A 21,947-nucleotide genomic window follows, 5' to 3' on the forward strand; every position below is an offset into this window, starting at 1 on the left:
CCATCAACAGTAGTCTATTCCACCAAATCTGATATCTTGAGAAACACACCTTTATCCTTTCCCCCAAATTGTTTTCTCTTAACTATAATCACAACCATATTAGGTCTGTAAACCAATTTACTTTCCAGAGATAAAAATGTAATGTTTCTAATTTAGTTCCTTTCATTGAGTAGTCAGATCATCCTACATGGTGTTCAGTTATCAGACAGCCACCAGGACAATGGAAGGATGCTTCTATCCGGGGTACAGGATTACCTCTCTCTCTGCTGGCATCACAATCACGGACACCACAAACACATCGTCTGTACAATCTCTTGACATGACTTAAGTGGCTCTGAATAACCTCAGGAGGTCATTCACTACAACAGCAGCGAGGCTGAGGACTCCCAAACAAATAGACGTGGTTCTATATTTAGTACTATGGTGGTGAAGCCTAATGACATAGAGCCTCCCTGGACAGTGCACTAGGCAGGGTACCGGGGTACACTCTACTCTACAGTGGCACCATGCCAACCTACAGCTTTATTACATCACACACCAGAGGCAACCCTTCATTTAGCATGACGCCCCTTACACAAATATACAGCTGTTTTCCTTGTAAAAACACACAGCAATGTTCCTTACACAAACACACAGCACTTCCCAAAGTAAACAGAGACGAAGACAGGGGAAGTCATCCACTTGAAAAGTATGTAACGCAGACATCCTGAGACTGGTCTGGCCACGCTCACCACTCCACTAGTGTACACACTGGCAGATAGACAGACGGACACGGGCACACACTCACCACTCCACTAGTGTACACACTGGCAGATAGACAGACGGACATGGGCACACACGCATCACTACATTAACTTAATTGAAAACAGGAGAGACACTGCAAAGACTAGTCAATTATTTACTTAGGAAGAAATGTGAAAGACAGAGAGAGAGAGAGAGAGAGACAGAGAGAGACAGACAGAGACAGAGACAGAGAGAGAGAGAGCGAGGGAGAGAGACAGAGAGAGAGATCAGATCAGACCAATGCCCCTCCTGCCCACCCCATGCACCCCACCCCCACAAAGAGAGCCTCGGCATGGAAGTCACACATACGCCCAGGTAGTGAGCGGGCAAACAGGCCCAACACCCACTCTTACACTAGCCCAAGCCAAGCCATGTACCAGATGCTCAGCAGGCTCTGCTCACACTTAGTGGCCTGAGGCCAAACCACACGACCAACAACATTAGACACTTTATGGAACACAAAGGCTTCACTATATCATCCTGGAATATCCAAGGCCTGAGGTCATCTGCCTTTGGCCTAAAGAGCAGGAACCCGGACTTCACCAAAGAAATCGGTAATACAGACATGGTCATCCTGCAAGAAACCTGGTATAGAGGAGACGGACCCACTGGTTGCCCTCTAGGTTACAGAGAGCTGGTAGTCCCATCCACCAAACTACCAGGTGTGAAACAGGGAAGGGACTCAGGGGGTATGCTAATTTGGTATAAAGCAGACCTAACCCACTCCATTAAATTAATCAAAACAGGAACATTTTACATTTGGCTAGAAATTCAAAAGGAAATGATCTTAACAGAGAAAAATGTCATCCTGTGTGCTACCTATATCACCCCCACTAGAATCCCCATACTTTAATGAAGACAGCTTCTCCATCCTGGAGGGGGAAATCAATCATTTCCAGGTCCAGGAACATGTACTAGTCTGTGGCGACCTAAATGCCAGAACCGGACAAGAACCTGACACCCTCAGCACACAGGGGGACAAACACCTGCCTGCAGGTGACAGCAGTCCCTCCCACATATGCCCCCCTAGGCACAACTATGACAACATAACCAACAAAAACGGGCCACAACTCCTGCAGCTCTGTCGCACGCTGGGTATGTACATAGTCAATGGGAGGCTTCGAAAGGGCTCCTATGGTAGGTACACTTATAGCTCATCTCTTGGCAGTAGTACTGTAGACTACTTTATCACTGACCTCAACCCAGAGTCTCTCAGAGCGTTCACAGTCAACCCACTGACACCCTTATCAGATCACAGCAAAATCACAGTCTACTTGAACATAGCAATACTCAATCATGAGGCATCAAAGCCAAAGGAACTGAGTAACATTAAGAAATGATATAGATGAAAGGAATGCAGTTTGGAAACCTACCAAAAAACAATTAGGCAACAACAAATTCAATCCTTTTTAGACAATTTCCTGGGTAAAACGTTCCACTGTAATAGTGAAGGTGTAAACTTGGCAGTAGAAAATCTTAGCAGTATATTTGACCTCACAGCTTCCCTATCAAATCTAAAAATCTCAAATAGAAAACCGAAGAAAATTAACAATAATGACAAATGGTTTGATGAGGAATGCAAAAATCTAAGAAAGAAATTGAGAAACCTGTCCAACCAAAAACATAGAGACCCGGAAAACCTGAGTCTACGCCTTCACTATGGTGAATCACTAAAACAATACAGAAATACACTACGGAAAAAGAAGGAACAGAATGTCAGAAATCAGCTCAATGTAATTGAAGAATCCATAGACTCTAACCACTTCTGGGAAAATTGGAAAACACTAAAACAACAACACAAATAATTATCTATCCAAAATGGAGATGTATGGTTAAACCACTTCTCCAATCTTTTTGGCTCTATAACAAAGAATAAAGAGCTAAAACATATACAGGATCAAATACAAATCTTAGAATCAACTATTAAAGACTACCAGAACCCACTGGATTCTCCAATTACCTTGAATGAGCTACAGGACAAAATAAAAACCCTCCAACCCAAAAAGGCCTGTGGTGTTGATGGTATCCTTAATGAAATTATCAAATATACAGACAACAAATTCCAATTGGCTATACTAAAACTCTTTAACATCATCCTTAGCTCTAGCATCTTGCCCAATATTTGGAACCAAGGACTAAATACCCCAATCCACAAAAGTGGAGACAAATTTGACCCCAATAACTACCGTGGGATATGTGTCAACAGTAACCTTGGGAAAATCCTCTGCATTATCATTAACAACAGACGTGTACATTTCCTCAATGAAAACAATGTACTGAGCAAATGTCAAATGGGCTTTTTAGCAAATTACCATACAACAGACCACCTATTCCCCCTGCACACCCTAATTGACAACCAAACAAACCAAAACAAAGGCTTAGTCTTCTCATGCTTTGTTGATTTCAAAAAGCCTTTGACTCAATTTGTCATGATGGTCTGCTATACAAATTGATGGAAAGTGGTGTTGGGGGTAAAACATACGACATTATAAAATCCATGTACACAAACAACAAGTGTGCGGTTAAAATTGGCAAAAAACACACACATTTCTTCCCACAGGGCCGTGGGGTGAGACAGGGATGCAGCTTGAGCCCCACCCTCTTCAACATATATATCAACGAATTGGCGCGGGCACGAGAAAAGTCTGCAGCACCCGGCTTCACCCTACTAGAATCTGAAGTCAAATGTCTACTGATGTTCTGGTGCTTCTGTCACCAACCAAGGAGGGCCTACAGCAGCACCTAGATATCCTGCGCAGATTCTGCCAGACCTGGGCCCTGACAGTAAATCTCAGTAAGACCAAAATAATGCTGTTCCAAAAAAGGTCCAGTCGCCAGGACCACAAATACAAATTCCATCTAGACACCGTCGCCCTAGAGCACACAAAAAACTATACATACCTTGGCCTAAACATCAGCGCCACAGGTAACTTCCACAAAGCTGTGAACGATCTGAGAGACAAGGCAAGAAGGGCATTCTATGCCATCAAAAGGAACATAAAATTCAACATACCAATTAGGATCTGGCTAAAAATACTTGAATCAGTCATAGAGCCCATTGCCCTTTATGGTTGTGAGGTCTGGGGTCCGCTCACCAACCAAGACTTCACAAAATGGGACAAACACCAAATTGAGACTGCATGCAGAATTCTGCAAAAATATCCTCCGTGTTTAAATGATATTAGACAGCCGTGTGTAGAGCTGCGTAACATGAGGTAATATTGCATATATAGACTGATAATTGGTCAATAGGCTATTTGTCTGAGGGCTTGGAGACGGATAGAGAGCATTCATAAATGAATTAAACAAATGAAGAAAAATAAACCTACTCTTCCTCTAACCCAGTAGAAAGGCTATCTCTGTCAGTGTCATAGCCCTCTCTTCTCTCTCTCTCTCTCTCTCTCTCTCCATCCCATTCTTCACTCCCTCTCTCTCCTGCCAGGCACCTCACGACTACCAGATGAATAAGTCATTCCCACACCTTCACAGATCTCTTACAGATCTGCCACCAACGCCATTAATATTCATACAAAATGAAGCTTAATTGTGCGTCTTTAAAAAGCCCCGTGGCCCCAGCGCATCCCTGGCCCCCTGAGGAGAGCCAGTTCTGATTTCCACTGGGCAACCTCCCCATGCCTGTCAACCCTACACACAGAGAGAGGAGAGGAGGCAGAGGGGAAGAGAGAGAGAGAGCGAGAGAGAGAGAGGTAGAGAGAGAGGAAGAGACAGAGAGAGGTAGAAAGATGAGAAAGATATTTGAATGGGAAGAACAGGAGAACAGCATACTGTACTACACAGGAGAACAGCGTACTGTACTACACAGGAGAACAGCGTACTGTACTACACAGGAGAACAGCGTACTGTACTACACAGGAGAACAGCGTACTGTACTACACAGGAGAACAGCGTACTGTACTACACAGGAGAACAGCGTACTGTACTACACAGGAGAACAGCGTACTGTACTACACAGGAGAACAGCGTACTGTACTACACAGGAGAACAGCGTACTGTACTACACAGGAGACATAGAGGAGTAATGGGAGTGTCACAGAGAGACAGTGACACCTCCAACAGCCAAGCTGTGTTGAATCACACACTGGCTAGCTGATGGAACCTCTCATCTCTGCTTTATTGTGTGTGTGTGTGTGTGTGTGTGTGTGTGTGTGTGTGTGTGTGTATGTGTGTATGTGTGTGTGTGTATGTGTGTGTGTATGTGTGTGTGTGTGTGTGTGTGTGTATGTGTGTATGTGTGTGTGTGTGTGTGTGCGCGCCTGTTCCTGATGATTATTGAGGGGTGTATTTTTAGCGTTCATATTTAAAGCTGAGGATGTGAAAATCGCGGCGTTTAAAAATACAAACACGCGTCTGTGTACACAAAGCACGGCACATCAGAGACACGACAGAGAACAGGGAACAGGGACAGACAAAGACAGGCAGGCAGAAGAGAAGAGCGGAGAGGGAGAGGAGAGGGAGGGAGAGCGGGAGGGAGGGAGAGGGAGATGCGGGCCATCCATATTCATGGCTCCTGCACGTCATTAGCACAGACAACAATGGCACTTCGGATTGGGACGCCATCATTTAAGCAATCAGCCAGCTGAACAATAATACAGGAGAGAGAGAGAGAGAGGAGTTGCCAGGGAGAAACTGCCAGCTCTTATTAAGGGTTGTAATGCAGAAAATCAACTAGATTGCTTATAAACTGGCAGCTTGGATCAGACAGGACTGCTAGACGATACAGCAGTCTCTCTACAGTAGGAATAAAAACAGACTGACTGACTGGCAGACTGACTGACTGGCAGATTGACTTCACAGCTTTTGTTTAGTGTAAAGGCTAATATGTGGTGATCTCTTTCCAAACGATACGTGTCTGCACACACACACACACACATATCTGACTGTATTTGACTGGGTGTGCCATTGTGTGTGTGTCTTTGTGCATGCGTCCATACCTGTGTGTGTGTACATACGCGTGTGTGTGGAGAAGGCCTGTAGTATGCTGTAGCAGCAGAGCCTGTCTCTCCAACCATCACCCAGCCCAGTGACAGAGAACCAGCCAGGGAGGGACCTCCCCCTCTCCTCTCCTGGGATTTTAATTGATCCATTTGTCCAGATCTGTTCTACTACCATGTCCTTCAGATTGGATTCTCACCAAACAGCAGCCCAGAGCAGTGCACCAATCCTTCTGACCTTTATCACAAAACCCCCACTAGAGGGAACACACACTACCCCCCCCTGCCCCCCCATGTCCCATCCCGTCCTGTAATATCAGCTCTCTCTCTCTCTCTCTTCCTCCCTCCCTCCCTCCCTCCCTCCCTCCCTCCCTCCCTCCCTCCTTTGCATCCCTGTGTCCCCCTGGGAGCAGTCTTGATGTGACAGTACTGTATTAACTGAACATGTCATTGGTACTGCTTGTATTCTGACTTGTCATTCAGCTGTGGAGAGGAATCAGATGAGACTGTTTCTCTGTGTTGTGATCCCAACAGACAGACAGACAGACAGACAGACAGACAGACAGACAGACAGACCTCAGACGAACCATTCAGAACAGGCCTCTGTCCTTCCCGCTGGTTCTGTCCCTCATTTAAACAGTGTGGAATGATATATGGATGCCAGAAACCTGGCGTCTATGTGGGTAAGGGAAACATAGTATTCACCAAAACTAGTACTGTTTTCCATACAGTCGTTGTTGCCCTTGTTCAAGGATGGCAGAACAATAGCACTGTTGGCAGTCTCATCAGTGATTGTCCAACAATTCTGTGTGCATCCGTGTATTTTTCAAAACTCTGTGTGCTGGAACATTTAGTGGCATTTCTAACAATTGTTGTGCTAAATGAGGCCCCTGGGGTGCATAGTGCTAAACACTATCCTTTCCAGCGTGATTAAGATTGTCCTGACCCTTCAAAAAAACACCTACCATTTGCATTTGAATCACAATGGTACAAACAAACATAAATCAGAAAAACACGGTGGCACATTCCAGTCACGCAATTAGCAAGTGTCAGTCAGCGGAGAGGTGAAAACACACACAACTAAAAACACAATCCAACTGACAAAAAAAATGGAAGCAACCGTTTTTCTCCTATCCTCCTTTTTTTCTAAACTCATCAGGCTTAAGTGCTTGTTGCGGGCAGCCAACGGGAGCGCTGTGCTGGTTGCCGTGGCGCTGGCGCCTAGCGATACGCAGGGACATTTAGAGGACTCTGATAAACTATGCCATTTAAAAGGTTACGACAATTAAAGCAGCTCCCGCAAATTACAGTGGCCAGACCTTTACCATGGATGGGTCTCCCTTATCGCCCGGCACCCGGCTCCCTCTCCCATATGCCCTCTCTCTCCCAGGCCCGCCCTCCCTCCCTCTCTCTCCATCCACCCCCTCCGAATTGTAGCAGCGCTTTTATGATCCAGTTAATTAACGGTTCTTAGCTAATATTCAAATGCTGACCAATTAATGACATTGAACTTTGAATGGCCCTCCATCCCTCCCTTCCCCCTCTCCCAGTCAGTTGTTGCCGTGGCATCCTCGAGTGCGGTGCGCTGGGAGACGTGTTATCCGCGGCCATGATTAAACCGGCGGTGGCAGACTGGTGGACGGTGGCAAGAGCAGGAGTGGCGATGAAGATGAGCAGCCAGCGAAGGTGACTGTGTTTTAATTAACCTTGTGTCATTAGGTGATAGAGGAGAGAGAGAGAAAGATGGGAACACAGCAGAGCAAAGCAGAATAAATCCCAGCAGAGCAGAGTACAGCAGAGTACAGCAGAGCAGAGTACAGCAGAGCAGAGTACAGCAGAGCAGAGTACAGCATAGCAGAGCAGAGTACAGCAGAGTACAGCACAGCAGAGTACAGCATAGCAGAGCAGAGTACAGCAGAGTACAGCACAGCAGAGTACAGCAGAGTACAGCATAGCGGAGCAGAGTACAGCAGAGTACAGCAGAGTGCAGCAGAGCAGAGTACAGCATAGCAGAGCAGAGTACAGCAGAGCAGAGCAGAGTACAGCAGAGTACGGCAGAGCAGAGCAGAGTACAGCAGAGTACAGCATAGCAGAGCAGAGTACAGCAGAGTGCAGCAGAGTATAGCAGAGCTGAGTACAGCAGAGCTGAGTACAGCAGAACAGAGTACATCAGAGCTGAGCACAGTAGAGTAGAGCACAGTATAGCACAGTAGAGCAGAGTAGTGTACAGCAGAGCAGAGTAGAACAGAGTACAGCAGAGTAGAGTAGAGTACCGCAGAGCAGAGTAGAGTACAGCAGAGTAGAGTAGAGCAGAGCAGAGTAGAGCACAGCAGAGTAGAGCAGAGTAGAGCAGAGTAGAGTACATCAGAGCAGAGTACAGCAGAGCAGAGTAGAGCAGAGCAGAGTAGAGCAGAGTAGAGCTTTGTACAGCAGAGCAGAGTACAGCAGAGTAGAGTAGAGGGGCTAAAACCCCTCAGAGAGACAACAGGAAGTCATTGGGCGTAATACAGGAAACAGGAAACCACCCTAGAGATCAGCAGTCTCACAGAGGAACAGACCGGAAACTTTCACTAAAGAAATGAGGGGCAATGCAGTACAATTCTCCTTGGTGAAATCTTTGTGTGTCACTCCTGAGAGTGACACCGCTTAAGGTGTAACCAATCGATGACCCTGCCTGGTAACATTGTGAACAACATGACAAATCCCCACATTGGAGTAGTCCTGTCACACTCTGCCTCCTTCAGTTAGATAAGGGCCCTAGATAGGAACAGGACATGGATGTTTCAATCACTACACACTATACCAGCTAGCTACCTAGGAAAATAAAAGTATGGCAGCCCGAGAGGGAAAGGTGTCTATCTGCCGAGGAAGCAAGTACACAGTTGCACACACACACTCACACACAGTCATGCACGCAAACACACAAGTACACACACACACACACACACACACACACACACACACACACACACACACACACACACACACACACACCTTCCTAGCAAAGTAGGCAGAGAGGAACGTGTATTGTGTTAACAAAACTGATGGACAAAGACGAAGAAGAGTTACTGACAGACAGCAATAAAACGGTGAGAGACGGGTGAGCAACCCTTCAGACAGAGAAACTGCTATTATGAGTGCTAACAGCAATTCATCAAAGCTGCAATGTAACTTTTTGGGTGAGCTGACCAAATTCACAAAGAAATGTGAGTTATAGATCATCTGTCATTCCCATTGAAAGCTAGGCTAAGAAGATCTGTTCTATGGGAGCTATTTCTAGGCTTCCCGTTCTTAAGTTTTGTTTTTGCGTCATTTCTTATGGCTTTGTACACCAACTTCAAACAGCTGAAAATATATTTAACAGCGGTTTAGATGGTACAACGATTCTCTACACTTATACATTGCTTGTTTTGTCACATAAACTGTAACTATTCTAATTTCAGCAACCAGGAAACGGCGGAGCGATTTCTGCATATTGCACCTTTAATTGCTTGAGAATATAACAAAGACCCAGGGTGTTCATTCCCCTTCATCACGACAGATGCATTTCTGAGATGTTCTGAAGTAACAGCTTTGACGGGTCAGAACCAGAAAGCCTTTCGACCATCGCCAGGGTTATGCCAGTGAAACACACCCCAATAAAGAGCACACTTCCCCTTCAGGGGGATATAAAAGAAGGATAATAGTCGTGTTTCTGTAGGAACCTTGGGTTTCACAGCCAATATGATGGTCAGAGAAGCTGCAATCACTCAATCAAGTGAAGGATGTCCTTTCACCTTCCTAATAGATGTTGAGTGGAACGGCTAACCACCCAAATCACACAGGGTGGAACTTCCCTCCTCTGGTAACTAGAGGTCATGAGAGAGGGTACACAACCACAATAACATCCTAATCTCTCTCACAGTGCTTTGTGTTTGTGTGTTTCCACTGATCGGCACAGAAAGCTGTGAAAAGGTCAAATGTTGACCTTTCTTTATGATTGGGAGCTGACATGAGACAAGGATTTCACACAGCCACAATGGCATCGGGGTGACAACGGTGGGACTCTCTCTACTGTAATTCACATACACACGCTCGCTCACAGGTCGGTTTTCATATAGTAACCTTACAGAAATGATCATCCATCTTTACCCCTTACCCTCTTAGACCACTCTACATCCTCCAATGGCCTAAAAATATTTGACACTAAATCTTTAGAACCCTACATAGGTCCGGAGGCTGTGTGCTGTAGAGGGCTGTTTGCTGGCTGGCTCAATCCAAAAAAAGCCTTGAGCTTGGCTGGCCCACCTCACCCTGCTCCAACCTGCAGTCTGGAGACACTACAGGTCTAGCCAGAAGAGAAGAAACTCAGATAAAGGATTTGATTAGTGAGTCTGAGGAGGAAGAAGAGAGAGAGCAAGAGAGGGAGAGAGAGAGAGAGAGAGAGAGAGAGAGAGATAGCAAGAGAGGGAGAGAGAGAGATAGCAAGAGAGGGAGAGAGAGAAAGAGAGAGTGTTGACCTTGCGGCCAACATTGAGAAAGCCTCAACTGGACTGTGTAATCCAAAGTAGTTGAAATGCAACCAGAGTTGTAAAAGGGGCAGAAACATGCAATCCTTGACTGACTGCATTCTCTCTCTGGCCATATCCTGCAGAACTCAGTTCTCACTAAAATCCTGGAGCGCCCCCACACTGACTCAACCACATCTGTCTGTCTGTGTTTGTCTGTGTGTGTGTGTGTGTGTGTGTGTGTGTGTGTGTGTGTGTGTGTGTGTGTGTGTGTGTGTGTGGCAGACCTGGGATAACTATAGTTTTAGCTGTGCTTTGTGGAAAGTAACTATTCCAAGGGAACAATTGTTACTTTGGAGGTGACTACAACTATTTGAATACAGACCTGAGAACGTGACTACTTTTCAAAACTATTTGAATACAGACCTGAGAAAGCAACTACTTAAATTAAATATTGGAATATAGATCTCAGAGGTGACTGCCGTTCTGAAACTATTGGATTGGCCGCCTTCAACTAATGGCAGGGCTGTATCTGGAACTGCATGTTGAAGATAGAAAAATAATGAATCTATCTCACAGTCGAATTTGATCTAGGCAATACATTTCTATCTGAACATTTTCATAAATGTCAATTCTCCTGAATGTCCATTGCCCCAGGTGTACATAATCAAGTCAAACCAATCAACCAATGATATTGTACAGATAAGTATAAATATGTTGCTAATGTATGACTCTTTCAACATGTCACTGAAAAGGTAGAAAACTGCAATTAATTGTATGATACCTGAAAATACTTCAGAGGGAGGCATCTGAGCGTAAGTGTTATTTTTCAAACACACACTATATCAGGCGTATTCAACTCTGACCCTACGAGGTCCGGAGCCTCCTGCTTTTCTGTTCTACCTTTTCTGTTCTACCTGATAATTAACTGCACCCACCTGGTGCCCCAGGTCTAAATCAGTCCCTGATTAGAGGGGAACAATGAAAAAAAAGCAGTGGCACTGGCTTCGAGCTCCAGAGTTGAGGGCACTATACCATCTTTAAAGGGATGGTTTACTCATAATGCTAAATGACATGATTTTCAACCTAGCGTGGCTGTAGTTGATTCAAGACAGTTTTGGGATATTTACTATCCTTTTGACACTTAATAGCCATATTTTGTTACTGCTAGAATTCTCAGTAACACTTCCCTTTAAACTGTTCCTGTGCCTGTGTAATAAAACAAATGACTTTGGGAGCAACATTTTACTAGCGTGTTGTTGCATAAACCTGACCAAAGGTAATTGCATTTGAATTGCATAGCAAAGAACAGAGTTTTTGTAACTACTGTACACAAGAGGAATACTGACTGTTCCTTACTCCACTTATGTAATAACTACATTAGTATGCAATTATAAAGCCATTTCCAATGTCCTGTGTAACGACAATATTGCTATTGTCATAATCAAAGTTATGGGGAACAGGGAACTGGATCTCAAGTGTTACTGCATGACCTTATGTCACTCATTATGAAAATACATTTGTTAGTCATTTTGAAGCTGCAAACGTGGTTTTACTCTAATGTTACTCTAATGTTGAGGTGACTGCATGTCCCTCGTATGTAATTCTAGGCTATAGGCTCTATCGAGAATTCATACCTAAAGAGCCCTCCAAACCAGGGTTATGATCATGTATTTAGACTCGTTTAACTAACTGTTGTAGTTTTTGGTTCTTCATCAAATCTTTGGCCGCTATCCAATAAATATTTGTTTGTTTTCAAATAACTTGCATTGAGTGTGCAAAACATTAGGGACGCCTGGTCTTTCCATGACACAGACTGACCAGGTGAATCCAGGTGAAGCTGTGATCCCCTATTGATGTCACCTGTTAAATCCAGTTCCAATCAAGTGTAGATGAAGGGGAGAAGACAGGCTAAAGAAGCATTTGTAAGCCTTGAGACAATTGCGACGTGGAGTGTGTATGTGTGCCATTCAGAGGGTGAATGGGCAAGACAAAATATTTAAGTGCCTTTGAGCGGGGTATAGTAGTAGTAGGTGCACCGTTTTGAGTCAAGAACTGCAACGCTGCTGGGTTTTTCTCATGTGTATCAAGTATGGTCCACCACCCAAAGGACATCCAGCCAACTTGACAACTGTGGGAAGCATTGGCGTCATTATGGGCCAGCATCCATGTGAAACGCCAGGGCCTGGACCTTGCAGAGTCCATGCCCCGACGAATGGAGGTTGTTCTGAGGGAAAGGGGGAGGGGGGTGCACCTCAATATTAGGAAGGTGTTCTTAATGTTTTGTACACTCAGTGTATATTCAAATAGCTTCAAATATGATTTGTTTTTCTGGACCTGTATTCGACTATCAAAGAAAATAGTTGCCTTTTACTTTAAACTCTAAACTATATTTGACAACCTTGAGTATTTGAAAAGTTGGTATTTTCGAGGTCTGGTGTGTAGTGTGTTTGAATGGAAGTAAAGTAGAGGAAGCAGGGAATGCCAGAAATAGCCCATATGAATAATCTGGACGACAAATCAAACCTCCGGGCCAGAGCCAGACTCTCTGCCCACACACACCGCAAGAGGTCTGTGTGGGAGCAAAGTATTCTGGGATAACAGAACAGGATGAAGTGTCCCTTAGACACGGATCTTCAGTCTGTTTTACATTTACCCCCTCTCTGACTGTAAGTGAGGTCTTACCTGCTGGGGTGGGGCGCGGGGAGGCAGGTAGGGGGGCTGTGTGGGGGCGGTGGGGTTCTGCTGGGGGGGGCTGAAGTAGGATCCCGGAGGTGTTCCCTGCTGCTGCTGGCTGTATCCTCCCATACCCTGCTGGCCGTACTGGGGGGGAACCTGCTTGAACAACCAATCACACAATAGTTAGAGCTGCTAGCACCTCCCCTCTGCTGGAACAACCAATCAGGCATTAATTGACCCTCCTTCCCCAGAGAGAGCATTCCGAGGAGCCTGGACCCACCTCTATGCTTCAACCAGGTCCTCCATCTATTCATGGTTGACTTATGGCCACATCATGTTAGCAGCTCTGTTTCAACTGTGACAAACCATTCTAGCCATGCTCCCCTGCCAACTCCAGTCACAGAGCAACTGGGGTCTTCACATGTCCCATCTCGTGCCAACCCCCTCTCCCTCCCTCCATCCGCTCTCCCCCTGCCAGAACACACATAGGGAGGGGGACAGACTGTATAAGTTGTTCTGTTTTGTGAGCCCAGACCAGGCCATAACTGTAATAGAGGAAACATGGCTGAGAGAGAGCAGTTAAGACTCACACTACCTATGGGCTAGGTATTCCCAGAGACGCATTGTGGTTTTCATTACACTAACACAAGGCTACTAAGTGTGTGTGTGTGTGTCTTTGTTTTGTCTGTGTGTGTATTCACAGAAACGTGTCCATAAATGTGTATTAGTTTCCCCAACGTGTGCCAACACCACTGGGCTAATCCGTGTATTGTCCCAGTGTTGATCCCTCCGTGTTGGGCTTTATGGCGACATAATGAAAGGCTCTCTCCCTCCTCTCTGAGGATTTCCTCGATGTCGTGGTGATGGGAGCCAGGAAAATAACTGCTGTTGTCTTTGGAATGCACGAGTAGCTTCCCCAACCCGACCGCCCCGCGTGCCATCAAACACAACCCCTTCACTACAATCTTTCGTTTCATCCCTCCATCCCTCTTTCCCAATGTTGAACTCTGCTTACGTAACACGTTCTAATGAGCAGCTGCCCCAGCAAACGCACACATGCATCACGCGGTTTACTCTGCCCCAGAAATCCAAACGTTTACTGCTGCCAGTCAGTCTGACGACACTTTTCTTGCCATGTTTTCCTTGAATTCTTTTCAGCCCCGGCCACGAGCTTGTTAACCGTCGTTAAATGTGGCATAAGTGGCCATTTCAGCGCATGTATTCATTCCTGAGTTCCACTGTACAAACTGATGTAAGGCAGGGGTCTTCAAACTAATATTGACCAGAGGCCCCCGCCCAGGAAAACCAGGGACCCCCACCATCACAAAGAATTTTTTAAAATGTTTCATCAGGTGAATTATTATGGCAAGGAGAAGTCATCAACATTTTTAAATGAATAGATTTGGGAGATGGTAAAGGGAGCGTCAACTCTAATATAACTTTCTATGTAATAGGCTAACTCGAACGCATTAACACCCTTACCCATTTTCGCTAGTCAAGAAAGCTTACTAGTAGATAGTCACACTTACAGTGACTGGTATTCCTGGGTGCTTTCTTTTAAAGCCTATGTCAGATACTCCAGTGACTGTAATTGTCTCCAATGAGTGTACTTTGCTCAATATTAGGAGTTGAGAAATAATTTTGACATCATTAGAAGGAAGATATTCCTGTGTGACAACAATTGAGGAGTCCCATAGGGCGGCACACAATTGGCCCAGCGTCGTCCGGTTTAAGGGAGGGTTTGGCGGGGGGGCTTTACTTGGCTCATCGCGCTCTAGTGACTCCTTGTGGCAGGCCGGGTGCCTGCAGGCTGACTTCGTTCGTCAGTTGAACGGTGTTTCCTCCGACACATTGGTGCAGCTGGCTTCAGGGTTAAACAAGCAGGTGTTAAGAAGCGCGGCTTGGCGGGACATGTTTCGGAGGACTTATGACTCGACCTTCGCCTCTCCCGAGCTCTTTGGGGAGTTGCAGCGATGAGACAAGATCTCAATTGGATATCAAGAAATTGGGGGTAAAATAAATAAAGATATTCTCCTATTTTCTTCTGTAGGTACTGTATGTAATTCAAAATGTGTTTTGTTTATTCTGTTACTAGCAATATTAATAAAAACATTTGAATAATTTATTTGCGGACCCTCTGTAATAGCTTGGGGGCCACGGACCCCCTGTAATAGCTTGGGGGCCACGGACCCCCTGTGATAGCTTGGGGGCCACGGACCCCCTGTAATAGCTTGGGGGCCACGGACCCCAGTTTGAATATCCCAGATGTAAGGAGTTCTCAGAGACACACGCACGCTCCAAACATTTTCATTTGAAACATCCCTCCCTGACACAAGCAGGCTCCACAAATAACTGATTTATTTTTAGGATGCTGATATTACTGTGATCTCACTAGTAACAGTCGCTATGAGTCTGTATCAGATCAAAGTGGGAGCGTTCAGAGTTGATCCTTTAAATGAGCGTGGGAGTGACGGTCCACCCAAACCCTCTTCATAAAGTTGATAAACCAGTGGTAAAACGGACTGAAACCCGAGCAGGCCAAAGACCAGGTCAGTACGCACCTGATACTGTCCAAAGTGCACAGTCTAATATATTGGAAACCTAACGGACACGTTCGTTTGTAGATGTGATATGTTTTTATGACTGCCGCAAGATGAATTGCCTCTGAGGACGTTAACGTTTTCTGAATCTGAATTCTGATGTTTTGAGTATATATTTGACATGGCTTTTGTGCGTATGTGTCCGTGCGTGTTCTACGTGTGTGTGTCTGATCTCACTGCGTCTACTGAGCTTAATGAGACATCCCACGTTCAGTCTGTATAAAAACACACACACATATACATACACCACGCATATTATATAGACTCTCACACACATGCATTAACAAACAAACGCACACTATTTAGCCTAAAAGCAATCCACACACACACACACCATTAAAGCCAATGAGAACCAGACTCAACACTATGTTGACGATCCTTCCCTGTCTAGTCATTGTCAGGTGCTAACAGACAGGACAGGTTTGGTATCGAGGCTTATCCTCCATGGTGATTCAGCCCTGACGACAACCGTGGGCTGCCTGCTCCCTTCCTTTCTATAGGACAGACAGATCAGATGAGACAGAATTAAACCTCAACAAGCAGCAACCTGTCTGACTGCATTAGTTGCATTTATAGGTAGGTCTACTCTGTGAGCTGAAATGTTGCTATGCTAAACCTCTTTTCAGGAGGCCTTGTTGTAGCGATAATAGGCCTATGTATGGTGGGGCAAGTACTACACTACACAGTAGTATGAAGAACACTGTCATAATAATGTCATGTGTAGTTATGCCATGGTATTGATTGGCTCAGCCAGGAGGAGGAGAAGACAACATACATAAGCTCATGTTTGCATTCAGGTGTGTTTCCTGAGAGCTTAACAGTGTGCTACACTGGACAAAAATATAAGTGCAACATGTAAAGTGTTGGTTTCATGAGATGAAATAAAAGACCCAGAAATGTTCCATACGCACATAAAGCTTATTTCTCTTCAATTTGGTGCACAAATTGTTTTACATCCCTGTTAGTGAGCATTTCTCCTTTGCCAAGATTATCCATCCACCTGAGCGGTGTTAAGAAGTGGATCAAGAAGTGGATTAGAGAAGTGGATTAAACATTCATTACACAGGTGCACCTTGTGCTGGGGACAATAAAAACCCACTTTAAAATGTGCCGTTTTGTCCCACAACACAATGCTACAAATGTCTCAAGTTGAGGGAGCACAATTGCATTTTTATCTATTTGAAGACACATAAATGCCGTGATGAGATCCTCAGGTCTATTGTGAAGGCCATTTTTTTTAAAAAGGTATTTGTGACCAACAGATGCATATCTGTATTCCCAGTCAGGTGAAATCCATAGATGAGGGCCTAATGAATTTATTTCAATTGACTGATTTCCTTATATGAACTGTAGCTCAGTAAAATCTTTGAAATTGTTGCGTTTTATATTTTTGTTCTGTGTACAGTATGAATGAGAATATGTCTGTTATAGACTAGACAAGCACCACACAGTATCTGTTCCAATATTTGCTGAGTCCTGCAGACTCTCTCAGTCAATAGCGCACAGCCGTATGCAATAAAGGTGAAAAATACAGATCCTAAAACTTAACAGGACATGAAAGACGGGTGTTCATAGAAACAGACAGCCTTTATGTTTTGTGACGCAAATAATTCACCATAAAATGTAATACTGATATCATAAAATCCAAGGCTCGGGCTTCAAACAGGAAAAACGCAGACCAATAAAAAAAAGGGCAATGCCACAGAAGAATCCAAACAAACCATCAAAAACATATGAAAACAAAAGTCATGAGAGAACGAAGCCAGAAAATAGACAGCCATCACCACGACAACCCATTTAGAACCCTATGGGGGGGGGGGGATAGAAAAACCTGCTTGTAATTCAATTGGGCCAATGAGCATATACAGAATTTTCTTAATTCTATCGTTGTGGCGATACGGCTGGATGGCAACTGGGCTGTTGCCAGAGCACAGGTTGCCCATTTGAGTGACATATGGATCCAACCAACCAGAGCGGTGTTGGAGCCGTAAGCACCCAGAACAGACATGAAGGGAATACAGAGGACTGTATTAGCATTAGCACGCTAACGCCCTCGCTACGGATCACAACACTGCAAGCACATCAGAGACAGAGAGAGAGGGAGGGTGGGAAAGAGACAGGGAGATGCGAGAAGGCTAAGAAAGAGGGTGGGGAGAGGCAGAGAGAGAGGGAGACCAGAGATTAAGAGAACTGGACATCACCAGCAACACCATAAGCTACAGTACAGCTAGGCTAATAATACACCATGTCAATGCAGAATGGGTACATTGAGCAAGCTAGCAGGGTTGCTGCTATCAAAGGTTATCAGTTTGACCTCAGATGAAAGACCATTGACTTTCTCAATGCCAGGTGTGCGTACTGAGTCAACCTCATAGACAGAGCTGTTAACAAAGGTTATCAGGCTGCTTCTAGATGAAAGCCCCATCAGCCAGCAACGCCACGTCAGGTGAGGAGCTGATACGATTAGGTGTTTCTCTGAGTAAGCACTATAGGCTGGTGATGTGGAGCCGCGGTAGATAAGTGCACGATTTCCTTTTCATTTCCCCCTGCATGAGTGTGTGTGCGTGCCGGAGTGGCAGTGAGCCCCAAAATGAGATGCGGCCGGCCCGCTGAGGCGATCAACAATCTGGGCTCATGATTAAACATAGAGGGAGATTACATGGCCTACCGTGGCTGCCAAGGTGACTAACCTCCAACTGCCTCCATTGATCTCCACTCTCCCTCCTCTCTCTCTCTCGCTCTCTCTCTCTCTCTCCCCTCTTCTTCTCTCTCCGTCTCTCCGTTTTTCTCGACCCCACTTCTCTGTCTCTCTTGATTTTTCTGTCTCTCCATCTTGTTCTTCTCTTCTCTCCCTTTCTACTCTGTCTCTACTATCACCAGTGCAATTACTAATGCATTAACAGTTTTTTTCTGACCACATTTACTGACCAAGAAAAACCCTGAGTCCTAATTGTAGTCTATAACATGAGCCCAGAGTTTTCCCTATACCTATAACTGATGCATTCATGTTACACAGGGGGTTTTCCTTAATGAAAACTTCTCTAATGTAAAACATGTCAAGTGTGGTATTCCTCAAGGCAGCTTTCTTGACCCTTTACTGTTCTTTATTTTTACTAATGATCTACCACTAGCTTTGAACAAAGCTTGTGCGTCTATGTACACTGATGAGTCAACATTATACACATCAGCAATAACTCAGGCATATGTATATGTGCTGATGTGTGGGTGACTGTCAGCAATGTGTGTAAATGTCAGTAGGGCCTTTTTTTATGGTTCTATTGTTCTTATTTAACATTTGTGTAGTTCAGTCCTTGAGCTGTTCTTGTCAATTGATGTTCTGTTTTATGCCATGTTTCATGTTTTGTGTGGACCCCAGGAAGAGTAGCTGCTGCTTCAGAAACAGCCCATGCAGATCCTAATAAAATACTGCTGGTTATTCCATTCTATTTCATTGAACAGTCTAAATCAACAGCGCTGCAGCCTAAAAGGGACTCATATTTACCTGATGACACTATCGACACTAAATCTGCAGCTTGAATGCAGCCTGAGACTGAAACTGGCTGAATGAGTGGGAGCTAATAGTATTTCATTGATTGAGGGAATTTGACAGCGTGTGGTTGTATTGTATTGTTCTCCTTTAGCCTTGGCTCCTGTTTCCCTCCGTTCAGAGGCTGCTCTGTGTGTGTGTGTGTGTGTGTGTGTGTGTGTGTGTGTGTGTGTGTGTGTGTGTGTGTGTGTGAGGGAGAGAGAGAGAGAGACACTGTGCTGTGCCTCTGCTCTTTTCTAGCACGCTTCAATCGATGGATAAAAACCTGGGCAGGCAGTTAGCTGTATCGTTGGTCTTTATTGCTAACTGGCTGTAGTACGGTGCGGCTGTGTTGTTACAGGGGCTGTAATGGAGATGTCTGAGGAGAGAGGAGAGGTTAATACCGCTCTGTAATGTGTAAGCAGCACCGTGCACCGCCAAGCTCTGGGCTGGTGCCACCGATTCAAATGTTTTCCCCACTAAACTGCTGACCCCATTCTGAGGCCAAGAAAAATAGGGAGAGAAAAAAAACACTCAAACGAAAGAAAGGAGATGTGAGCAGAAAATGTTTGAATAAGCCCTGGTCTTTAGGGAGGAGGAATTTCGCCTGTGATCCAGCTAGGAAAGGAAGGAGGGAAGGATTTCCCAGTCTCTTTAAAACCTGGGGGGGAGACTTTAAACCTCCTTACCTCTCCTCTGACCCTCTACCCCCACAATATCCTGGAAATACTGGAAATCTTTGGGAGTCAACCAATTTCAGAGAGAGCTATCTTAAATTCCATTTACATGTGACCCAAAGCATCAATCAATTTTAAAAGAGTAACAATACCCCTGATGCTAGAATGTTATCTTGGGCCATTTTAATTCAATTTTCTTCCGTTGAAAGTTCTCTTTTATCACCATACAGAGTGTAGAGGCAAGCTATAACTTGTGTCAATTACTTTTGAACGCTGTGAATGCAAACCACACATTGCTAGTCAAACACGGCACCATATCATTAGTAGTTGACATTAGGACAGCAGATTATACTGCACATTGCCATAGAACACACTGCTAGATTAGTGACTGTAAATGCTACCTTAGTCATATAAAGCCGTTGTAAATGATTTTCACATTGACATTGTGACCCGTGGAGTTCCATCAGGCGCTACTGGAGTGTGACCAGCGCAGAATGGATGGCTGTTCGGGTCACTGTGTGTCAAAAGATACACGTCAAATAACACTATCTGATGCGTCAAATAACCTTTTCATTTGAGGCGTAAAATAGCTAAATATATTATATAATTTGAAAGCACAAGCCAAGCACCACCACTACCGTCAGTAGCACTGTCGAAGCTGTCAACAAAGGTCTGCAAACAAACGCACACAACAGCCTCTAATCATGTATTTGCCAAAACCGCATTGGCAAAATGCCATAATTTGTTCGACCGAATGGGAAAACGGCTCTGTGAGCATTTGAAATAAGATCAGGATCAAACAAGCAGGATAGAAAATGTTAGCTAGGTAGTCCAACATTTTCCCCAACATACCATCCCCGAGGCAGGGGAGAAAGGATGGCGATACTGCTGCTTCTGCCTGCCAGCCAGCCACAACCCAAGCAGTTGCACCTGATTTATCCTTGCTATTTTCCAATTAAAATCAGACTTCAGTTCATGAAAATAAAGAGCTAGCTAACTAGCTAGATAGCGAACTAAACAACCTAGCAATATTGCCCCAAGAGAGTTTCATATTCTGACTACTGGCTTGACCAGAACATCCCCAACCATCAACCAAATATTAATATTGTTTTCTACATTTGATGGATTAAGATGAAGAGTTGAAGTCAGAAGTTTACATACACTTAGGTTGGAGTCATTCAAACTCATTTTTCAACCACTCCACAAATGTATTGTCAACAAACTATAGTTTTGGCAAATCGTTTAGGACATCTACTTCGTACATGACTGTAACGGCTGTTGGTGGAAGAAGGTGAGGACCAAGGTGCAGCGTGGTACGTGTCCATGATTTTTATTATAACCGAACACTAGAACAAAAATTATCAAAGCGGCACAAACTAAACAGTTCTATCTGGTGTAGACACACAAAACAGAAAACAACTACCCACAAAACCCATGTGGGAAAAAGCTACCTAAGTATGGTTCTCAATCAGAGACAACGATAGACAGCTGCCTCTGATTGAGAACCACACCGCCAAACAACAAAGAAATACAAAACATAGAAACTGAACATAGAATGCCCACCCTAGTCACACCCTGGCCTAACCAAAATAGAGAATAAAAGCCTCTCTATGGCCAGGGCGTGACAATGACAACAATTGTTTACAGACAGATTATTTCACTTACTATTAACTAAATCACAATTCCAGTGGGTCAGAAGTTTACATAAACTAAGTTGACTGTGCCTTTAAACTGCTTGGAAAATTCCAGGAAATTATGTCATGGCTTCAGAAGCTTATGATAGGCTAATTGACATCATTTGAGTCAATTGGAGTTGTAACTGTGCATGTATTTTAAGGCCTACCTTCATGGGAAAATCAAAAGAAATCATCCAAGACCTCAGAAAAAAAAATTGTAGACCTCCACAAGTCTGGTTCATCCTTGGGGGCAATTTCCAAATGCCTGAATGTACTACGTTCATCTGTACAAACAATAGTACGCAAGTATACACACCATGGGACCACACAGTCGTCATACCGCTCAGGAAGGAGACGTGTTCTGTCTCCTAGAGATGAATGCTGGAGGAAACAGGTACAAAAGTTTATATATCCACATTAAAACGAGTCCTATATCGACATAACCTGAAAGGCCGCTCAGCGAGGAAGAAGACACTGCTCCAAAACCGCCATAAAAAAGCTAGACTTCAGTTTGGGAACAAAGATTGTACTTTTTGGAGGAATGTCCTCTGGTCTGATGAAACAAAA

At 44.6% G+C, this 21,947-nt stretch overlaps 1 protein-coding gene across 2 annotated transcripts in view; it reads right to left on the reverse strand.

Moving 5' to 3' along the window:
- LOC110505402 (AT-rich interactive domain-containing protein 1B) overlaps positions 1-21,947 on the reverse strand; it is a 223,576-nt gene that overhangs the window by 162,621 nt on the left and 39,008 nt on the right. For both annotated transcript variants that reach the window (XM_036962211.1, XM_021584599.2), the window contains exon 3: positions 12,908-13,057. In XM_036962211.1, the coding sequence (XP_036818106.1) occupies positions 12,908-13,057 (150 nt within the window). The remainder of the gene's footprint in view (positions 1-12,907; positions 13,058-21,947) is intronic.

Source organism: Oncorhynchus mykiss, chromosome 25 (assembly GCF_013265735.2).
Source record: "Oncorhynchus mykiss isolate Arlee chromosome 25, USDA_OmykA_1.1, whole genome shotgun sequence".
Classification (NCBI taxonomy): domain Eukaryota; kingdom Metazoa; phylum Chordata; class Actinopteri; order Salmoniformes; family Salmonidae; genus Oncorhynchus; species Oncorhynchus mykiss.